This window comes from Marmota flaviventris, chromosome 4 (assembly GCF_047511675.1).
Source record: "Marmota flaviventris isolate mMarFla1 chromosome 4, mMarFla1.hap1, whole genome shotgun sequence".
Lineage (NCBI taxonomy): Eukaryota > Metazoa > Chordata > Mammalia > Rodentia > Sciuridae > Marmota > Marmota flaviventris.
This window is the reverse complement of record NC_092501.1, coordinates 17,204,580-17,227,767: the sequence shown is the minus strand read 5'-3', so window position 1 is coordinate 17,227,767 and position 23,188 is coordinate 17,204,580. Positions and strand designations below refer to the sequence as shown.

The window sequence follows — 23,188 nt, the reverse complement described above, 5'->3', positions numbered from 1 at the left end:
GTGTAGAGATGATTTAAAGAATGTAAAGATGATTTAGAGACGGAATGATGACAGGAAACTTCACAAGCAAGACTTGAATGTGTTTATTAATGTTATTTTGGAAAGTATGATAAAGATCTCTACTCTGCCTGAATAAAACTGAACATAAATCATTCACTGGAGAAACTGAAATTTTAATAAGATAGTTAAACAACATATCAATACACATTATAAAAAAGTGCATAACTGTATTTACCATTTCAAATAGATTATATTTGCTGATACTATATTCCTAGCTACTGTAATGTTAATATTGTAAACAGGGATGTTGCTTTGTGAGGAAAACCCCACTCCCACCTCTGTGCACGCACGTGCGCACACACACACACACACACACACACAAAACCAGAAAAACAGGAGAGGAATCACTGAGCTGATGATGTTTGTTTTGGTGAAGTTCTCAACTCCTCCACTATTTGGATGTATCAGCTTGAGTTCAGACATGTAAACACATTCAGATTTGACTTGGGATTTCAGCTTCCCTGATTGAAATGTGAGAATAGCTAAAGGAAAAAAATAGCACATCAAACATAAAAGGGTGATGTGATGAAGGGGTTTTACTCATAATAGATTAAATAATGTGAGGATGAGAGAAAAATATTTTCTTCTTTTTTTAAAAGTGAGATTTAGATTGCTCATACCTCTTGAATGAATGAGTAGTAACTTTCCTCCTACCTACTGCAAAAAAGCATTATCTTTTTTGCAAAAAAAAGTGAACGCATAGTTCCCATGTCAGTTCTTTAAAAAGCTGTAGATCTTTCCCTCATTTGAAACTACTGCCTAAAGTAGAGGAAATAGAAAGGAAGGGGGTGTTCCTGTCTAGCTCAGACTCCTTCATTGTAATGAATGTTGTAGTTCTGTGACAGGAATCCCTTTTTTTAAAGCATGTTCACTTCTCCTAATGGACGTTTTATGTGCCTAAAATATTTGCCTTGCATACTTATAAGTATGATTTTTATGCCTAAAGAAAAATATTCCACAAAAATACATTTGAGTTAATGTTTTTCTGGATTTTGCAAATTAAATTTCTGTCACTTTAAAGTGATTATGCAGAGATTTCCCCTGGACTTGTATAAGTCAAACTTACAAATTCTGAAAGTGCTTGGAGAACCTGGAGTTTAGTTGTAAGGAGCTGTCACTTTAATAAATAGAGTATGATAAGTTATAACCATGAGGATATATAACTGATAGATTATTATTTATGTGAACTTTCAAGTTTAAGATTTGAATGAGGCTTGAAAGTTCAAAGAGACCACGCTTTGGGGATATTTTGTGGCAACTGTAGGAAAATTTCCATATGATAAAGTCATTCAATTTTGTTTTGTGGCTCTTTGTTATAATATAGGAATTAAAATCTCTGAAAGTAAAGCGCATCATTTACTAGGTATGGTCACTTGAAAATAACTTTATTCTTTCCAAGGGCTTCGTCTTAAGCATTATCATTCTGTCTTTTTAAAATATCCTATTTGCCAGTTTTTATTTAGGCTGAATAATCACAATAGAGGCTTTTTTCTGAAGAAAAAATATTTTAAATTGGTATCTCAGAAACTATGAAGATAGCTTTTTTTCTAGGAGTGATTACCAATAATTTATGTAAGAAAATAGTTTCTGTTTAGAAATAAGTTTACTTTTAATTGTTGACAAATTGATTTTCAGAACTTCTTGTTCATGTATTTATGATAAACTTTCAATATACAGTAAAATTTAGAGATAAACAAAATGGAACAAAAGTATCAAAAAAAAGTATTTGTTTATTGAAATTAGGTTATATCTGTCATTTAAAAATATATACATCAGAAAATATGATAAGAAGCAATAGCAATGATTGCAAATAGGTGAAAGAAATACTGACTAGTTCTTTTCAATGCATCATACACATACTGCCTACATAGTGAGTTCTTTGTAAAGATTTGGACAAACATGAATGCAGAAGCTATCATTTCTCATTCTGGCTATTTGTAATGCAGGGTTTTAGGCACCTAGACCCTGACTGTTTAAGCATATAATTATAACCTTCCAATTAACTATAAATTATGTTAATTTACTCTTAAGTATATCATAAACATTTCTGCCATTATTGGAAATGCCAACATTTCACAAATTTTCAAATGTATCTTTAAAGTCCCTCATACAATGCACACTTTCACTTATTTCCAGATTAATTGCTCATATCAGTTCATTTCTGATCTACACTTATTTCATTCAATCAAATATAGCTCTTTTGGTTTATAAGAAAGGAACAGAATTGAAGTGTTGTTGGGTTCTCAGCTTTCCAAGGGCTTCTGACATAAGCATTATCATTGTGTCTTTTTAAAATATCCTATTTGCCATCTAATATAACAACAGTTGTTTTCCCTGAGAGTTGAGTTCTTGAATGTAGTGATGCTACATTTAGAGAGACACCTTAAATACTTCTTAACTTGATTTCCTTTCATAAGAACCTGTCCCAAAAAAAGGACAAAAAACAATTTATAGAATGAAACCATAAAGCCTTTCATAGTGGAGTGTGATAATGGGGCAAATAAAACGTCTAAGTTCTAGTTTTGAACTTAGTAGTCTCACAGTTACCGTATGCAAAATTATATTGATTGTTAATTTTGAGTAAATCCGAAGCAGAAGATTCAAAAATATAATAAAGAGTAGGACAGCTCTAAACATGAGGAAATTTTTGTGGTAAAGCAATATTTAGCAGATAATGATTGCTTAATTTTTTAATACAAGGTTCTCTTAAGTTCCGATTTGGGCTTGCTGTGCATAAAGTGTGTCAAACTTCAGCTACATACCAGGGGGTGAAGTCGGTCAATTTAATTCCCAAGATCTAAAGAAGGTCGGTATCATTTCATATAGCCCTGGCAGAGCAGATCATTACCAGGCACAAATCTGTTCGTTACGTGCTGAGGGTTTATAGCAAAATAAATAGACTGTCATCATAAGTTCAGAAAATTGTGTGTTCGACCCACGATAATGTGTAAAGGGCGTTTAATAGAGTTCAGCATTTATTCGTTATCTGTATGCGGACAGAGACGGCAGTCGTGTTATCAGCTTTAAAAAAAAAATTCGGCAGTTCTGGAGGTCACGTGACGCACCTCACACACAGAGGCGCGCGCGCATGAACCCTCGCATGCTCTGCAGTGCAGGTTTGATTTTAGTCACAGCAGAAGGCTTAACCACAAGAGATTCCACTGGTTCAAACCAGCGTAAACCAGATTTTTTCAGCCCACAAAGGAACAGATTACCTCTTGTATCAAATTCTGCATTGGAGGGAAAAAAAAATCTTTTGTTTCAAAAAGATGTTGATTATCATAACTCAACATTGCGGTATTACACACTTTCATGTCGCCTATGATGGAGCTAGTAGCTCGATAAAATACGAAATCAGTACTTACACTCTAGCCTGTGCGTTCGTTGTTAATTTTCAAAAATAGACCATCTTTTGTTTACTTGAATGCATAACTCTCGGCCTAACTGAAAAAAAAGATTTAAAAAAAAAAAAAAAAAAAAAAAAACTTCCCATTACCTAGCTTAGCTACAAATCCGGTGTGGAGCCTGAATGCAGCCATGCAGCACAAACAAGATAGAACGTTTTTTGTTTGGAACCTATTGAAAAAACAAATGGGTAGCATTTTTAAACACTCATTGATTATGGCAGGGTGGCATGCCCCAAATGGTCTCTATTGCTGAGGAGTAGTTTTAAACTTTGGCCCTTTAAGTATCATAGTCAACTGAAGAATGGTGCCCCCAGAAAGAAAAGAGGGCTGTGCGATCAATTCCCAGATCGTCCCTTTCTGAGAATTAATGTTTGCCTTTTTCTCCTATGATGTTCAAGGAGCAAAGAAAAAGATTCCAATATGTGATAGGCCAGGTGTCTTAGTTTAAAATTTCCCTTCTTCTGTGGAAGAATTTTAACTTTCCATGTGAGATGATGAGATGCTTTACTGGTACACAGTGGATAGCTGCTGAGAGAACGAGTGTATTTAAAAATAATGACAACTTCTTGTCTATTTTGAAAGTATGATAGTAAATTTTCATTTTTATTGAATACACAGTAAGATATTACATAGTAAATCGTTTACCCTCTTTATAAAGTGTTATAACAATTTTGAAATTTCATTCTTTAGTACTTGAAATACTTTTTCTATAACAAATAAAATAACAGAATAAGCTGGAATGTATGTTGCCTGCCTGGATTTCTAGACAAAAACAGCATTAAGCATTGAGAATTCCAGGCTATAGTAAACATGATACTTTTGGACTAAGAGACTTATAGTGAGCAATTCATAGCACGTTTCTCCCAAAGCAATAGTTTAATTTATTGGCCTGCATATGTCAAGTGTTATAACAGATGTTACAGATATTTAGATGTTTAAAAATTATCAGTTATAGACCTGAATTGCTGAGGATGCAAATTTCAGACCTAGAATGTGGTTTATAGTCTGTAACAACATAGGTATCAGTTTCTGTTCATTTCAGAAACTGTGGTTGTCATCTCAACTATACAGTGATATTGTGGTTTAGAGTAGCAACACACACACACACACACACACACACACACACACAGAGAATGAGGCAGTCATGTAATTATATTTTTTTTCAAGCTTTTAAAAAGTTAAGTAAAATTTTATCTGTTATAAAGTGATAGAAAAATGTTCTATATAGGAGAATTAAAATGTTGTCACAGGAGAATTGTCTAACAAGTGAAGGGTGGTTTTTTTTTTATTATACTTTAGTGAAACAGAGTACATTACAAATGAAGCCACACTTACAAATGAAGTAAGAGAGTTCATTACTTTAAGAAAGCCCAGTTTACAAGATGAAAAGAATTGGAAAAAAAAGAAAGAAAGAATTAAAATGAAAACATGCCATTTGATTGCAGTAGTCTCTTAAGCAAAGTGAAATTCTAAAAATTGACTGATACATACAATAGTTCTAGGATAGTGGAATATTTTCTGATGTATGTCCTAAATAAGTATTATCTATACTGGCATACTTTATTCTGAATTAAAATAATTTTACCTCTAAATACAATCCTATTACTAGAGTGGGTTCACATATGATATTCACATCATAGTTTGTTGTTTTAGGTCCTTACTAGAACCAAAGCATGAACTATTAATCATTTTCATTTGTTGGTAAATCTGAAATCAGTTGTCAAGATTCCAAATAGAGAAACATCCTGAAAACTTGTATATACAAAACCTCTTCAGTGGTACATTCTTAGAAGAGAGGAACAGTAAACTTGTTTTCTTTCTTTATAATATAGACTTCTATGAAGTCGTTCCCCTTTATTTCATGATGGTGTCTTAGATGTGCTTTAAAAGAGAATTTCACACTATTCTCTTTGTTTAATGTGACAGTGTGAGAAAGTGATCTTTATTCGTTCAAAAAACTCTGCATGTAGTCTATGTTTAGGTTCTTTTAATGTGTTTGTCTGTGATTTTTAAATGCTAAACATGTAAACAGATAAATTGTCAATGTTAATTCTGTACCCTGTCACACAACTGATCTTTCTTTCCTGCCATTTCTTTCCTTTTTATCTTTTTTTTGTGCATTCATGTTGCAGTTGATAAAATTACGTGAAGAGGTAAGTACTTTCTAGCTTCCCTTTTTTTTTCTTAAATTCTACTTTTCCTTATAAAATTGATTTTCTAAATCTGAAGTAGATCTTTGTATTCATTTTTCTTGGGCAATCTATACATAGCAACACTATTGATTTTGTTGTCCAAAAATCTTCTCTTCTAACTATCTTCTAAAAATCTACTATATCCTAATCGTGCTTATTACAAAAATCATTGTTGACATTGGGGAAAAGTTAATATTTTAAAGGCCAAAAAAAGGAAGAATAATAAAGGAATATATTTGCACCAAGTATAATTTTATTTTAGGCTCCAACTTCAAGTTTGCTTTATTTATTAACTTCTCAGAGAAGTTAATATGATTTATTTTTTTTCCTGATATTCTAATTTACTTTACTGAAACTTTGTTCTTACATAATCTCTTTCCCTCACCCAAAATTCTTAAGTTCAAAATAAGACACCATGAATCTATTATCCTTTTGGGGAAACACACATGTTATAAATGCCCTACTTGTCCGTATACATAGATACCTAAGACTAGTCAGAGCTCACGTCATTGTTAAACACTTTCCTTTTTATAGGAAATAGTACCTAAATGAGTTCTCATTTTTCTGTAAGTTGGTTTCATAATGCAGCCCCAAATTATTTTGTGGACTAGCAGATATTTGCAGCAATGTTAATAATTTTATCCTTATATCAATGAGGAATGCTGAATGATTCTGTTTATTTCTTGGTGTTTTTGTTTTTCAGTTATGCCAAACATATCAAATATGCTCTGGTATTCTTTTTCAAAGGTAGTTATATTTTTTTATTTAATTAGATTGAATTTTGTTATTTTTGTATCAAGACATAAAATAATGGACCATTTTGCCATTTCGAAATTGCCTAATTCCTTATAATAATCAGTGTACTTTGAATTATTTTCAAGTTTAGATTGACTGTATTGATTGAGGTTTTCCCAGAAATTCTTTATATTTGTAGATCATCATTCTCTGGGTGATGCAAACATTAACTTGGAATTTTGTAGATACTGGTTTTCAACAGCTCTTCTGATTTAAATTGCCTTAATATTGTCCTTTCTTAGTAAAAGTAATGATGATATATAAACTGAAGGGGGAAAATATGCCCCAAAATACACCCTCACACTCACCAACTTTCTTGCTTTTTTTTAATTTTTTCTACAAGAAAGGAGATTATCTAGCAAAGGAATATAATTAACTATTATGTAGAAGATTATTATTTTCCTGCAAGATAGCATATCTATTTGTATATATTTGCATATTCTCATGATTAAGTAAAGAATCTGAATTTTCAAATGATGACAGAACTACCAATAGACTTGAAAACCTCCATATGAAGAAACTACACAAAGCTCTTGCCCCCAAATTTAAGCAATGAATATGATTAATAAAATCTTGTGTCTTATTACAAGCAGCATTTTTGAGAGACGATTTATTTCTGTTAAGCTCGAATGCTGTGTATTTGGAGTTCTTAATTCCTAAAGCTAAAAACATCAAGTCTGCATTTCTCTTAAAATATATTATTGTTAGTGGCTTCTTTTGTTGTCCCTGCAGCAGCAGTTTCATCAGCCATGGTATAGAGTTCATGTTTGAAAAACTGTATTCTATAATAAAATTATAATCAGAAGAATTAGATTGTTCAAGTAATAGCATAATATACTCTGAAATATTATTCTACAGATTCTTTGATATGGATGTAGCACTGACATTTATAGACTTAGACTATGGTGATGACACTAAATTGGCATATGGTTTGCTCAGAAGTGATTGTCTCCCAGTCGGGATTCTAATAGTACAGTGAATGTTATCCCAGATTTCTTACTTGCACCTATGCTAAGAAGACAGGCACCCATCTGCTACAAAATATGATGTTTTGTTGTGTTTGGAAGCAAAGTATGCCCTATCCCTTCCTTGTGATGCTCTTTTTGGGCTTCTTTCTGGGAACGGGGCATGCTTGGAGGCAGGGCTGTAGCATAGAGGGAGCTGATCTGGCGTTGGCTGTGCCGAGCTATTTGAATCCTGCGTTCTCCAGCTCTCCACTTTGCGCAGCTCCTCACACAAGTTGAGCTCCGTCTGAAGCTCCTGCACAGCTTCACTTACCTGCTTTGAAAAGGGCTAAGAAGTGGGTGAGAGAATGAGTTTGGGATGGAGTGTGGGGGCAAGTTGAAAGCATCAGCTGCCACTGTAGTGTATTTCCTTTCATTTACAGCGACCAGGGCAATGTACAACTAAGGGAACAATGTAAATAGCACAGCTGTTATAAGAACTTGGTTTTAGTTTGACTTAAGTGAAGAGATTCCAAAACTCCAAGTGAGATCCTGCAGGAAAGCAGCTGGTAAACTGATAGTCCTCTGAGTACAGATTTACTCTGATAAAATTGAACCCTCCCCAAGAAGAGTTACTCCCATTATTTGGAAATATACATTTCTTAAAGTTCTTTGAGAAATTCTGCTCCCAGGATGGATATAGAATCCTAAACACATTCTACATTTAAATGCTTTATTTCCTACATTATATATTAGCGTATAAGTAAGAATGTCTATTTCCAGTATTGACCTATAGTTTTTTAATCTATAGTAGCTGTGTGTTTTCTCTTAATTTAGGATTTCATCTAATTTGAAAATGAACAAAAAAAGTTCCTCTTTTCTTAGTCTGGATTAAAATTCAACCTTATATCTGCTTTCACAAATCTGATTAATACCTTTTTTAGAGAATCACCAGTTTGAAGTTAAATCCTTTGTTAAGGTAGAAAACAATATTCAGAGGAGAGAAGAGCAATCCTTACTCCCAGAACCTGCATGTAGGGAGAATTAGGAGTTATAAAGCTATTTTTAACAAGCTTTGGAAGTGTTTAATTTTGTTTAAAAATAGTCGTCACTGCCAAACACATAGAGCTCCCTTGCTCTTCTTTTTCTCAATTACAGCCTTTGGTGACTTGTTATTTCATGATGTAAGAAGCTTTCCTTCTATCCTCCATTTTATTTATTTAGTTTAGCTTTTTTTTTTTTTTTTGGCAGTGGGAGGGGGCAATATTTCTCTTAATTTCTGCACTGTATATTAGATGACTCTATTAATTATTATAGACTGCTATTGCAGCTTCCTGACCTTCACATCAGGTCCTATCTGTCTGTTCTAAATGCATTGTTTTAATGATTCTCTCCACCCCCCTTCCCCCAAAAAAAATTTCAAGGAAAGCTTTGATGTGGCTTTAGCTGCCTCTAACGTCTGGCCGCATCTCAGATGTGTCACCTATGCCGGGAGGGAATAAGGAAATCACGTTTTGAATGGTAATGATAACATACTAATCACTTCCTTTCTTTGAAGATGGAAGCGAGATATTCTGTCAGCATCCCTGGCTGCTAGAGCTTGGAGGCACTGGTCTAGGTGTATTAGCTTAAGTGTGCATGTCAATACAGCTTGCATCTCCAAGATCCATGGGGGCTCATTAGAGCAAGGTAGATCATTTCGCTCGACAGCCACTCAGATAATGTGTGTGGCACCTCCTTTTTTATTATTATTAGAAAGCATTTCTTCGATTTTAAGTGACATCTGTCAACACAAAGTTGTAGTTGTGATTGCATTTTTTTGCTTTCTTTTTGACCAGACACTAAAACTGATTTGAGGGGGAAAGTACTAATTTATACAAATACATGTATAAATGAACACACACACACAAATACACAGGTATATATTCATATATTTCTTAAGTGTCTAGACATATGTATGTTGATGTCCCTTGTATATATTCTCATTCATTCACAGCCATCATTAGCTTATAAATCTGTTTTGGCAATCTGAATAGATCTAGTGTATGGTTAAAAAAAATAAAAAGGAAATAACAGTTTCAACGTAGAAAGAAAGTTTAGAAGCTGAGAATTTGGGAGAAATTTCCTGGTTTCCCTATCATAAATAAAAGAGGTGCATGTAATTATTGTCATTTTAGTTCAGAGTCTAAAGCACTCTATATGAAAAGTTCACCTTCAATCTAGTGCCATATATTTGGGAATAAACCCACAGTTTTATACATGTGTGCAATGGAGAAACATGTGTCTCTTGTTTCTTGGTGGGTGCCCCAAGTTGTCTTCAAACTAGAAGTGCTGTTTACTATTCTGTTTTAGTAGCATATGTTGTTCTATATGCATCTTGCTACACATCCAAAATTGAGGAGCAGTCCTTTAAAAATAAAGTTCTTGCTTAAAAATTACTGTCTGCAGGAATCAAAGGAATAAATGGGTTTTTGAAATGATGCATTTTATTAAAAAATAAACAAATTGGGATCATAGATCTGTGCAAGTGTCTCATCTCTGATGAAACAGAAAAGATCCTGTTGACTCTAGTCTTCATAACATTCCTCAGTGTTTTGGAATGAGATTCATTGTGGCCACTTTCAACATGAGTCTCCTTTTTAAACAAAATAAGTGGATGGTCCATATATGACTGATTGGAAATTTGTCCATTGTCGTGGTTCCTATAATGAAAGACTTACCAAAAATTAACTATAATAGATTGTGACATTTCCCACACTGCCCCCCCCCCTGCAAATGTTAGGGCATACAAAAGCATTATTTTTTTAAAAGGCAAAAAAAGAACATTGTAGACGGCCGTCTGATTTTTCCCCCTTTTTCTTTTTCAGAGGGCACATCTGCTCGATAACACAGAGAGGCTGGAAAGGTCATCACGGAGACTAGAGGCTGGGTACCAAATAGCAGTGGAAACCGGTAAGAATTCTGAGAGTGAGCAAATTGTCTTGCTTATGCACAGCAGTCTTCACAACACATGACATTTCAGGGAAACTTCAAAGGAGAAGCAGAGACAGCAGCCCGAGATGTGGTTTACATATTGGGGAGACAATTGGGAGCTTATTTGCGCTTATCTTTTTTCAAGTTAAAAGGCATGACATCTACTGAAAACAGTTCCTGAGGTTTAAAAGTATACATCTGAAAAGAGATGGAATACTTTGTCTAAATTCTACATTTGTCTTAATATGCAGTTACATGTTGTCAGTTTACCCACCCGCAATGATTGCTAGCACACCGTGCAATCTCCAGTTGTCTACTCCTTTACGTTTTATTCACATATGTAAAAATTAACATTTTAATCAATCTAAATGGTGTGAACTTGGGACAAAGAAATAATGATACCTAGTTTACTTTGCTTATTTTTCCTGGTATTGGAAATGCTTCCTAATGATCCTATTTTTTTTTTTTTAATCACAAACAGAGCCTATAATCAGATATGAAAGAAAACATTTATAGTAAGCAGCAAGGCTGATGTTCATGATAATCTTATTATAATTAGTTAATACTGTTTAAACTTTTGGTTTCAATCAACAGTAATTATTAATTTCAGAAATCATAGTCCTAATTTGATTTCTAAGACTAGTTTATTTAAAATAGACAAGTTTTTTAATTATGCATGTTTCATGCAATGAGTATTTTTACATGGTAAATAAATATCCATGAACACCTTAGTGATTATGGGTTTCTTATTATTTGGCTACCCTTTTTTATTTTATTTTGTGAACGATAGACTGTATAATAAGCTATTTTGTATATTTTCAATAGCTCTTGCCAGCATATAAATCACAAAAATATGTGATCGTAAATATTTCTGTAAATTATTTAAAAATTTGGTGTTGCCAAAATGTTTATGTTGGAAGAACATGTATGATGAAAGTGATTTCAAATAATTTCTTTTATGAATGACCATTGTTTTTCTTGCCCTGGGTTCATGGGTCTCTTAGCCAGATTGGTTGGTTTATGTGATGAATCCTAGGACACTGAACAGGAAGTACACAAATAGCACTGGCATCGTATTAATGGTGAGAAAAACTGAAGAAACCCACACTTCCCCCAGATACTTAATAGTAGGGGCTGTCCTTGTAGTCCTTATTGACAGCTCTGGAATAAAAGCCAGTCTTTGTGTGTTCTTTTGGTTTGGGGGCTCACCTTTAGTGATGACTCTTCTTGGGAAGGATGTAAATAATGGAAAGAGCCTGCACATGAGGTCAAAGGATAAGGCTTAGGTTCTAGCTCTCTTGCTTGTGTGACCCTGAGCAAATCACATAACCTTTCTGAGCCTCAGTTTCTCAATGAAATGTGAATATCATTGCTCATCTCATAATATTCTCTTTTTTAAAAATATTTTTATTAGTTGATGGACCTTTATTTTATTTATTTGTTTATTTATATGTGGTGCTGAGACTCGAACCCAGTGCCTCACACATGCTAGGCAAGTGCTCTGCCACTGAGCCACAACCCCAGCTCACTCATCTCATAATATTCCTAAGAAATAATGGTATTTGATAAAGTGTTTTATATGTCATAAAATGTTTTATATGTCATAAAATGCATATATAAATATGTTATTATTACTGTGCCATCTTTTGGTGATGTACAGTTATTATCCCATGTAAATAAATTTCGTGTTATGAGTAAAATTATATATATTAATGTATTGGGGAAAAAGTCTACTTCTTTGACTATCCTCTGTTGAACATTATAATCAGTAAGGGGATCTTCCTTGACGAAAACATACATTGATGAGCTGCTTTCCCCATGGAACTGGTTTGGGTTTGGGACTGGAAGTAGTCTTGTTGTGACACTGATCACAGGGCATGATTTGGTTGGTTGGATACATAGTTGAGTATCCTTTTTCTCTTTCACTATACTATTCATGCAGTTCCTTCCCAAAGCTGAAGGAAGTCATCATAGACTACAAATACCAAAAGACCACACATTTATCATAGATGTAAGATTGGATGGGATTTGATAATTATTCCTTGTAGAGTATGAATACAACAGTTTGTAGAGTACAATGGTAGATTAACTTTAAGGTTTTATAAGATTAGAAGTTTATTTGTTATAGGGCTTGGGAATTGGGGGTAGAATATAAACCAAATCTGGGAATGAAGTAAGAAGCAGACCTTTTGGAGGTAAGGACAGATGCGGCACAGCCTCTGCCTGGATAGGAGTCACTGTGTTAATTCATTTCCTTGGATAGATTTGAAAGTGGAGTGAGTAGTGAGAAGACTTGGATAAAGTACTTTCCCTATTTTTTTTTTAAATTAAAATAACGTGGAAGCCATGCATTGTGTGGAGTACCACGTAGCATCCACACTACCTGCTGCCAGCCCTCTCCTTCGTCACGCTTAGTCAAGCTACAGCTCTGTTTTGATTATATGTAAATTTATGATACTCATCACTTTCTTACAGTAAGAGTACAGAGCAGCATCTTTCAAAAGGAAAAGCTTGTCTGTGGCCGTACACACCCAATCTCATCAAAAGAAAAAGTTTTTTCCTTCTTTTTTAATTTATTTTCTTTTTCTTTCTTTTTTTTTTTTTCTTTTAATGTTTTGGGCTGGGGATCAAACCCAGGGCATCATTCATGTTAAATAAGCACTCTACCACTGAGCAACACCCCCGACCCTCAAAAGGAAAACTTTTAACACTTATCGATACCTTTCTTAAAGACAATGAAATACAAGAAGAAAAAGACATGGAAGAGCTCATATGACTATGGATACAGCACAAAAGGCAAATAGTTTATAGGTATTGTAAGCTGTCTGAGAACTAGTTCTAGACTGTGGATCTTCATTAATCCACAGCAAATGAGAAAAGAACTAGAATGTAGTGACTTCCCCATACAGCATATTTTATTAGTTTAAGAATAACACTTTTTTTCTAGAATTATGTTTTTCCTATTGTAGATAATAAAAAAAATGACAGTTTTATGACATGATGGCAATAGTAGGTAGAAGTTTTTTACATACACACACACACACACACACACACACACACACACACTACCTGAAAAATAACTAAGTTTGCAACCCTATTTTGGGTTCTTCAGATACTTTTTGAAATTCTACTTGACCACAAAATCTAAGAATTATTGTACTGATTAGAGAGAGAAAATCCCTATCATCTGACCCTATCATTCCTCAGCTGCTTGACTTTGAGAAATCACTTAACCTCTGTGCATCACTTAACCTCTGTTCTTATATTTGCAAAATGGAAACTTGACACTAGATTCTGTGTACCACATAAGGTAGTTATAAAGTAAAATAAGGTCATATGTGTGTGTGTTCATGTATTTGTGCATGCCTTGCTCTTAAAAAGTACAGAGGGCTCTGAAAAAATTTGATCATTTTAAAATTATCAGCCAAAGTGATTAACTTTTTCAAAATAATTGGCAGAGATTTTAACAAAAAAAAAAATCTATATAAGCTTTTCTATTTATTAACTTGATAACCATGGTGGGAAGGAAACGGAGGGGGCAAGGAGTTAGCAAGGATGGTGGAATGTGATGGACATAATTATCCAAAGTACATGTATGAAGACACAAATTGGTGTCAACATACTTTATATACAACCAGAAATATGAAAAATTGTACTGTATATGTGTAATAAGAATTGTAATGCATTCTGCTGTCATTTATTTTTAAAAAAAAATCAATTAAAAAACTTGATAACCATGACAAATTTTATTTTAAAAAAGTAATATACAGCTGGGGTTGTGGTTCAGTGGTAGAGTGCTTGCCTAGCATGTGTGAGGCACTGGGTTTGATTCTCAGCACCGCATATAAATAAATAAAATAAAGAAGTAATACAGAAAATAGGATAGGCTAGAAGATAACAGAATATGTTATTTTGATCACTGATATCATCCTACCAAATGATAAAATTCATCTTCTAAAATTCTTGAGTCTTTTTGTTTGTTTTTTGTACTGAGGATTGAACCCAGTGGCATTTAACCACTGAGCCACATCTCCAGCCCTTTTTATTTTTTATTTTGAGATAGGGCCTTGATAAGTTGCTGAGGCTGGCTTTGAACTTGCCATCTTCCTACCTTAGCCTCCTGAGATTATGGGCATATGCCACCATGCCCAGCTCATTGTTGACATTTATTAAGAGTTTGACAAATAGTTATTGTCTCTTCAAGAACAGGTATTGAGCAGTGGAACACACATTCAGAATGAGTACATGATTATTTTTAAGTGCAGTTTATACCCAGTTATGCATCGAGTTTAATATCAATCAAATTTCCTTCATAAATCCCTTTCTATTTCAGAAAATTGATGGCATTACAAGTTAATTGAACAGTTTTATTTAATAAAGGAGGGACAGTTAGAAGAGTACATGATATGAAAGATCTGATGCTAAGGACATTCCAACATAAAATTGGCATTATGAAGACCTATCATGCTCATTAACAAAGCTGCCTTGGGAGCCACCATCATAGACCAAATACTCTGCTGATTATGTGAGCCATTGGCTTGATCCAGTGTGCCATTTCTTGTAAGTTCTTGTCCTGTAATCTTTCAATATAAAACTGGCTCTTTTTTCAGTTAGTGGTAGTCAGGTCTGACTTTCAGGTCTTGAGATATCCATTTTATTTGAGATAGGGAGTTAGTACTTAAAACTGTGGGTCATATGCCCTTTGTTTTACAATTCTTTTTCTCCTGTGAAGTAAATACTGCATAATTATAATAGGCACAAAACTAATCATATAATTCATAAAAGAATAGGCTGAAAGAGAAATTATGTGAGGGCAAAAGTGCAGTTCTGTCTCCTTTCAATATGTAAACAGAGAGTTGAAGTGCCCCATGACTATCCTGTCCTGTACTCTAGTGGGTCCTGGTTCACCTGGCAGTGCATCTCTGGGCTCTGAGAGAGTCTATTTACATTTTAGTAGTCTCAGATCCCTGAGTTGTGATCTGTACCATTTACAGACCTTGCTCTTGCCATCTCTGAGCACCTATGCCTCATATGTTGGCATCTTTTTCTTGGGAGATATTGCAAGCCATCTAGCCTTAGCTTCCCATTTGGCCATTTGCTAAACTTCTGCCCGCCTTTTAGTTGTGAAGAGGAGGTGTTCCATCCTTCACCTAGAACCCTGTGTGGGATGACAACTGGCTATATGAGAAATAATACAGTGGTAAAATTTAACACTTAATATGGGCCACACTGTTCCTGGTACTCCATACCCATTGTCTGTTTAATACTCCGCACATCCCTTTTACAGATGGAAGGGCAGAGTACAGAAAGGTCAAGCTATTTACCACACTTAGAAAACTTCGAGGTAGTACAAGGGGGCATAAAGGCAGAGTTGATGTGGGTATGGGACATCCTGACATCCTGAGGTGCTGGCCCTGGATGTTCTAGGAACCGTGGTGCCTGATGTTTAGCATGAAGTTGTGTTTTAGCCTTGGAAGTTTCTGAGCACTATCTCCTCCTCCCTCCCTCTGGTGATTACAAGGCTGCTGCTCCCATCCCCAGCTGCTGTGGAATAAGGCCATCTAATTCTTATCCAGTAGACCATACTAAACTATGAATGGGTTCCACATATCTAGATTTCTGAAGTGATCTCTTGTAGTCAAAATATATCATGTCCTTATATCTATTAATTTTCTTTTTCCATAATTTAGTTAAACTATTAAAAAAAACCATGTGCCATGTGTTAAGGATACACTAGTAAACAAGAACTGTAAGTTTTTTGTTCTCAGGCAATTTACATATTGCAGGAAGAGGATGGGCAAGATGAGATAGACATTTTAAAAATTAATACAGACCATTATATGTAGTGGTTAAGTAAAGCAGAGTCTTAAAGGGTACTGATGGTATAGCTTCCTTAGGTCAGCTATTCAGGAAGGACCCCCCCAGAAAAGAGCCCTATGTATAAACTGAGTGGTGAATAATGTAAAGAGGCCATCAGGAAGAAAATCTGGGGCAGATGATTCCAGGATGAAGGCAGAGCAAGTACATGGACTCTGAAATGAGAAGGTTCTTGGGATGTTCCAGGCAACAGAAAGATGAGCAGAATGGCAGGAGTGTTAGGAGCGAGGAGGTGAGACACATGGTTAGGGTAGAATCAGTGTGCACGTTTGTGGAGCGATGAAGCATGGGAGGGAGTCTGGATTTTATTAAGAGTGTGATGTCATTGAAGGACTCTTGGCAGGCAGGTGGCCTCTTCTGAATGATGGAGAAAAGGGATTGTACGGGTTGAGGGATACAGAAGTGGAAACAAAAAGACAGGTTAGGAGGTTTATTATAATAATCCAAGATTGGGTCCGGGTCCTTTTGCCAATTGAAATTCCTGATGCAGGTATTTGGTGGGGAAGATGCAAGAGAGATTATAAGCATTTTAAAAGGTCCTCAGGAACAAGGAGTTTAAAATTTATTATTGATTCTTTTAATAATTGGCAAGAGTTGCCAAAAAAAAAAAAATTCTTCCTCAAGGATATCCCCAAACAAATGGAAACTTTTTAGTCTTTGTACTTGGAAGGATTTACACATAGACTGTGGCCAAACCATCAGGCTGGCAGTAATGAACATTTATGATTATAAATATGGGTTGGAAACCAAGTTTATGATAATACATTATTGATAATGATACCTTTTTTCTTAGAGTTTCTGAAAAGCATACTAAAATTATATATATATGGGTTTTGCAAATTGCCTCACAAAAATATTTTTTTTTTGTCTAACCATCTTAACTGCAGGAAGCTTCTGAATATAAACATACATTGTCATTTTGGTTAACTTTATATCCATCTAAAGAAGAAATAGGTTAGTTTCTTGCTTCTCAGAGTGGGGTTCAAGACCAGCAACAGTGGTGTCCCCTGGGAATTTGTTAGAAGTGGACAATATAGGTCCCCCTTTAGATCTACTGAATCAGGTCTGCATTTTAACAGGATCAAGTGTGATTCATGTGCACATTGAAATGAGTGAGATGCTTACTTTGCAGTCTTAGCACTTAGTCTATGTTTATGTGAACTGGACAGACATCATTTCATCAAGTTGCGTATACATGTGAATATATTTATTTAAGTATATGCACAAAAATTTAGGCAGGTTGGCCAGGCACCTTGGTGCACGCCTGTGATCCTGGCAGTTTGGGAGGCTGAGGCAGGAGGATCCCAAGTTCTAAGCAAAGCCCCGCAATTTGACTTAGTGAGACCCTGTCTCAAAATAAAAAATAAAAAGATATGGGGAGGTAGCTCAGTGGAAAAGCAACTCTGAGTTCAATCCCCATCATAAATAAATAAATAAACAAACAAACAAATAAATAATTCAGCTAGCTAGGTTCAGTTAATACCTATACTCCCTATGGAATAATAAATATGTATTTATGTAATATTGTATCTGTTAATCTAAATATTTGTGACATTGGATATGATGATGGTCTTATTTAGGGACTGTATTAATTGCTTTATTACTTATTTAGAAAAAATATGAATAGTCATGACATGATACCTAGAATTGTTAGTAATCTACCTAGTAATGGTACTCATTTTACCACTTTATTTTTGTTAAAACAAATTTTATGCCTATGTTTAACACTATTTACTTTTTTTTAAGGCCATATTAATTACAATTTCTTAAATAACTTGTTTTTATTAGGGAAATGGAAAGATAAACTTTCTCAATTAGAATATTACCAGTGTTGTATATTTTATAAGTTCCTTGCATAAAGGAAAACATTTTCTACGTGAACTTTGTTATAGAATTGATGAGGAGATTCTTTACATCTCTGACTCAGGGTTCCCTTGGGTGTCCTGTTTCTTTTCTGTGAAGATTATCTCTTTTTGAAAAGTAAAAGTAGAAATTTCACTTTAATTTTAAGACTTCAGTGCTTTGTTATAGTTATCTAATGTTAAGCATTAGACATTTTTCCATTTTAGGAATATACTTCTGCTTGCCTGTTTTACATGATATGTTCAGATTATTTTTGTTCTTATGGTTGCTTATCAAAATTTGAATTAATTTTACCTCATAATGTTAGCCAGAGAAACATGGAGTATTTTCTGGAAAACAAATAATTCTTAAATCATAGCATTTTGGTGAGAATTTAGTAATTCATTTACATCACTTTTTTTGTACCTATTTTTTTTAAGAGTTTTCACAGGAAAAGCAATCAGTAGTGGTATCCACTTATCATTTTTTTAAAACTTAAACTATGCTTCATGTTCAGAAGTTTTTAAAGAATCTGTGTAAATACTTTTAAAATTTGGGGTGACTTCTGCTGTAATTTGATCTTGAACATCCCCCATAGGCTCCTGTGTTAAAGGCCTAGTCTCCAGCCTATGGCACTATTGAGAGGTGGTAGAACCTTCAGGACGCAGGGCCTAGTAAGAGAAGTCAGATCCCTGAAGGCAAACGCTTGAAGGGGATTTGGGGACCCTACCACGTCCAATCTCTCTCTCTACTTCCTGACTGCTGTGAGGTGGGCGGCTCTCTTTTCCAGGCAATCCCACCTTGATGTTCTAACAGGCCACAGGCCCAACAGCAACAGGGCCAAGCAACCACGGACTGAACACCACTGAGACCATGACAAAACCCCCTTTCTTCCGTGTAAGTTGCTGATCTCAGGTATTTTGTCCAAATGACAGAAAGCTGACTAAAATAACTTCATTTATTTTTGTGTCAAAGTCTTGGCTGATGGAGTTTTCCTGAGCCATTCATAAGACTATGCAGAGATGATGGATATAAGAGCACAATACTGCAACCTTGTCACTGTCTTATCTTTTGCTTCTCAATACTTTTTTTCAACTCACTTAATTATTATTTCTTTAGTCAATTCACTATAGAATGGAAATATTTATTGAGACAAAATATTTACCACACTTAAAGTCAGTCATTTTCTTTACCATTCAGGAGTTCCCTCCATATATGCTGATACTGTCTTCTCCTGCCTCCTCCTCATTATAGCCTTTTTCTTCTCTTCTTTTTCCTCTTTTCCCCTCTCATTTTCCTCTTTAAGAAATATTTTGAATGTTTCCTATGTTAGGTACAATGTAATAGCTTAATTAAAAACAAATCATTCAAAATACAAATCTAGAATCAACAGAAAGGATTAATGGGTAAAACAGTGCACAACAATAGAAATTTATGCATAAAACTATTTTAGTAGTTGTAAGCTAGCTTGAAACTGAACCAGCATCTGCTGCAGGAAATACCAGAGTTTGAATTTCCCTCCTTTTATGCACTAATAAGTCATTTTTAAGACTCTTGAGAATATATCCAAGAAAGTATTCATTGTGTTTTTCTTGCCCTTAGAGTTGTTGTAAGTTGGCAAAGAATAAACTTCCCATTCTCTAATATTGGTGAGAGAAGTTTAATATGATATGAAAGAAGGTAAATATTACATTTCACTCATTTAACAAACTTCTGTTGAGCAATGCAGGGTGCAAATTTGGCAAGACAAGTCCAGTATCACAATCCTGGGTTATCCAAGTACGGAATGTTATGGCCATCAACACTGATCGATTATTAGCATAGGTAATTTTATTTACCTAATTCAGAAAGGCACTGCCATCTGCCATGTTCACATTATTGCAGAAATAATAACAACACTTTGTTATTCTTCAATGTAGGAGGAGAAAATAGGATTTATATGATTGAGTCACTATTAACCATCTATTTGATCTAACCATAGGTATTTTGGAGAAATTTCCTAAAATTTTTGACACAGAAAATTACCTCTACAAAAGTTTCTCTGTTCATTATTTTGGGTAGTAGGATGTTTTCAGAATTTTAAGGATGTCTCTGCTTGAATAGTATTTTTTAAATGTTAAGAATTATTATTTGACCATGTTCTGTAAATTTTTAAGTCTGCCCAGTTGTGTGAAAAAAAAAAGTCATTTTTAATGTGTAGTTGTCACTTATTTTATAATTACAAGCTATTAAAGTCTTATCTCTAAAAGTTCTGATTCTGTTCTGGAAAGAAAAGAGGAAGTAGTCATTTGGGGTGCTCTTAAAGAATATATTTAATCTGTACTTAAATTTACTTTGTGAGGTTCTCTGAGATATTGGTGAGCTCCATAATGGTAAGAAAAGGATGTCATTTAAACTTTATTTGGAAAACCTCTCCTTAGGTGGTCCAAGGGAATTCATGGGGTTCATTTTTAATCCATTAAAAGTATTATACTCATTTTTAAAGGTGTCTTACCCCATAATGCCTGTCACTTTTCCAGTTGGTTTGTAAGGTACACATGAAGCCATCCTTATTCCATTGCCTCTCTGTGAGCTGAGAAAAAGAGGGACGACCAAAGCAGATGGCTAAAATGCCAATTTACTTTCAAATATTGCAGTGAAGGACAGTTAAGCTTATGACCTTGTTGCACTGTACTTATATAACTTTCTTTGGGATTTTTTTTTAATCAGGTTTATTTTCCCTTTGAGTCTGACTTCTAGTGCCCAGAAGTTTTCTTTTCAGCAGTGTTTATGTATTTAACAGAATTTTCTGAGGTGGGTGCTTCAGAATTTTCACAGCATGGGTTCGCATTGGACTAAGACTTTGTGTACGACTTATATCAAGTGGGAAACTTGATGGGCATGAGCTTTAAAAATGGCTTTTTTTTGTGTGCTCTACATTTGAAGCTTTCGTCTGTATTTCCTGTTGGGCTACAGTGTTTTCCAACGTTGCCACAAGAGAACAAAGTTAACATTAAAAAATAATTTTTTATTGAAGAAGACGTCTTTCCAAGTAAAGTCATTATCAAAGAGGCTGTCGTGGTGGGCCATCATTCATGTACGGCACTGTGTTGCCCTTTTGCATCTTAAGATATAAACTCTAAGTCATAGTTAAATAAATATCTATTTATTTAAAGAGAGGAAGAAACCACCCTAAAGCCAGACAAGGAAAAAAGCTTTTTAAAACTGTCCCCTTTGGAGGAAAAAGAAAGCATGTTGTTGGGTAGTCCTGCCATGGCTCTCCATGCCGCTTTCACTGCCTAAGAAACTGGGCTGTGTTGAAAGGTCGATATTTGTTCACACAAGACACCTTTACAGTGGCGCTAATTTTCTTTATTTCCATTTTCAATGCATGGCACTTAAATAGAGCACAGTGGAACCTTAACATTTATTCAACAAATAACTTTTAAGCCCTAAGAAATTCAAATTGCATTCATTAGACTTGGACTGGGCAGCAGTTCATCTTTGATATAGTACAAAAAATGCTGCCTTATTATTATTAGCAAAATTTGCATGAGGAAGTAAGATGGAGGAGAAATCAACCCACCTGTTAGGGAAAGTAGATTTTGTGTCATTAAGGAAGGAACAAATCCTGTCATTGTCCTAGGCAATTAGAATATAAGGTTCCTTTAAAAAGTTGGAATATCTTGGCAAAATACCTATGGGAGGCATAAGTAGCTATTGATCCCCTTTCAGACTGTCTTTATATCTTTACTATATCCTATCAATAGAGTAATGTATCTGAAATGGAAATTATTTGATCAGGTTGAATAAACTGATCCCCTGATACTTCCCCAAATGCTATCTATTTTCACAAACCAGAAAGGATGTTAAGTTTTAATTTGGTTTCATAAAGGAATCAGGATTTTTTTCTTGTTTTTCTCTTCCTCATTAACATATCTTTGAATGATCTATAATGTTCAGAGCTCTATGCAGATCTGCTGATGATAGGGATCTGTTATTAAAACAAACAAGCAAAAAATAAATTCTGTCATAAGAAGGCTGCACAAATTTAAAGGATGCACCAATTTTTCTGGCTGGTGCAGACTTTTACAAAGTCATCCAAATTTTTCATGTACATAAGTTAAAGAGATTGACTGGAGTGACTTTGTTAATATGAAAAGAAGACCTTTTTTTTTTTTTTTTTAACACTATGACTCCAAAAGGTAAGCATGAAGATGGGCCAGATATCTTACTGCCTTACTGATATTGCCTGCCAGCTGTGAATTTTCTGACTACAATGAATCCCCTCATTTTTATTGCTGTGTGCAAGGTACAGTGTTTCATTTTTCTTCCTACTTGGGCTTCCTGTAGAATGCACACCCCATATAGTTCTTTAAATTCATACTGTTGTGAGAACAAGTAAGTCTTTCTGTTCTCTCCTTTGTTAACTGTAAACCTTGTGGAGCAACAGTTCTTTCGTGCCCTCGGTAAGTTGCTGGACTGTGCTCAAATTAAACACTGTAAGATTATCAGCAGGTTACAAAGGTGGAGTGTATCTTTCTCTTCCTCATTTTTGAATAGCATTGACTCGATCTGAAAAAAAAAATGCTAACAAATTAATTTTCTCACACCCACCCCTGGTAAGTTGGGAGTTCATGTCTTTCACATTAAAAAAATTGGGAGAACACGTGTACAATTTGTGCAGTTCTTTGAGTATAAAAAGAAATTACACATATAAAATACATAGGAATTATTTTTTAATCCATGAGTCAAGTCAGATCACCTGTTTTTTTTTTTTTTTTTACCTGCAGTCAAGCAAAATGGAATGTGCCTGGAACTTTGCATTTAAACAGGTCCAGGTTTTACTCTTGCCATTTAATAACTGTGAGACTTCTGACAAGATCAATAACCTTTCTGATTCATACCTTCCTAATATATAAAAGCCTCACAGGTCTCCTGTGTGGAAGTTATGATGAGAGATAGATGAGGTGAATATATAAATCTCCCACACAGTGTTAAGTCTATCATCAGCGCTCAGGAAACATGAATTTCCACTTATACTAGTTTGCATAGTAGGACTAGCTGCTATAACACACTCCAGTTATTCCAGGGGCTTGACATAGTGATATTTATTTAT

At 34.6% G+C, this 23,188-nt stretch overlaps 1 protein-coding gene across 3 annotated transcripts in view; it reads left to right on the top strand.

Annotated features, from left to right (window-relative positions):
- Vti1a (vesicle transport through interaction with t-SNAREs 1A) overlaps positions 1–23,188 on the top strand; it is a 348,099-nt gene that overhangs the window by 66,579 nt on the left and 258,332 nt on the right. For all 3 annotated transcript variants that reach the window (XM_071610911.1, XM_027930092.3, XM_027930093.3), the window contains exon 5: positions 10,266–10,350. In XM_071610911.1, coding sequence (XP_071467012.1) covers positions 10,266–10,350 — 85 coding nt within the window. The remainder of the gene's footprint in view (positions 1–10,265; positions 10,351–23,188) is intronic.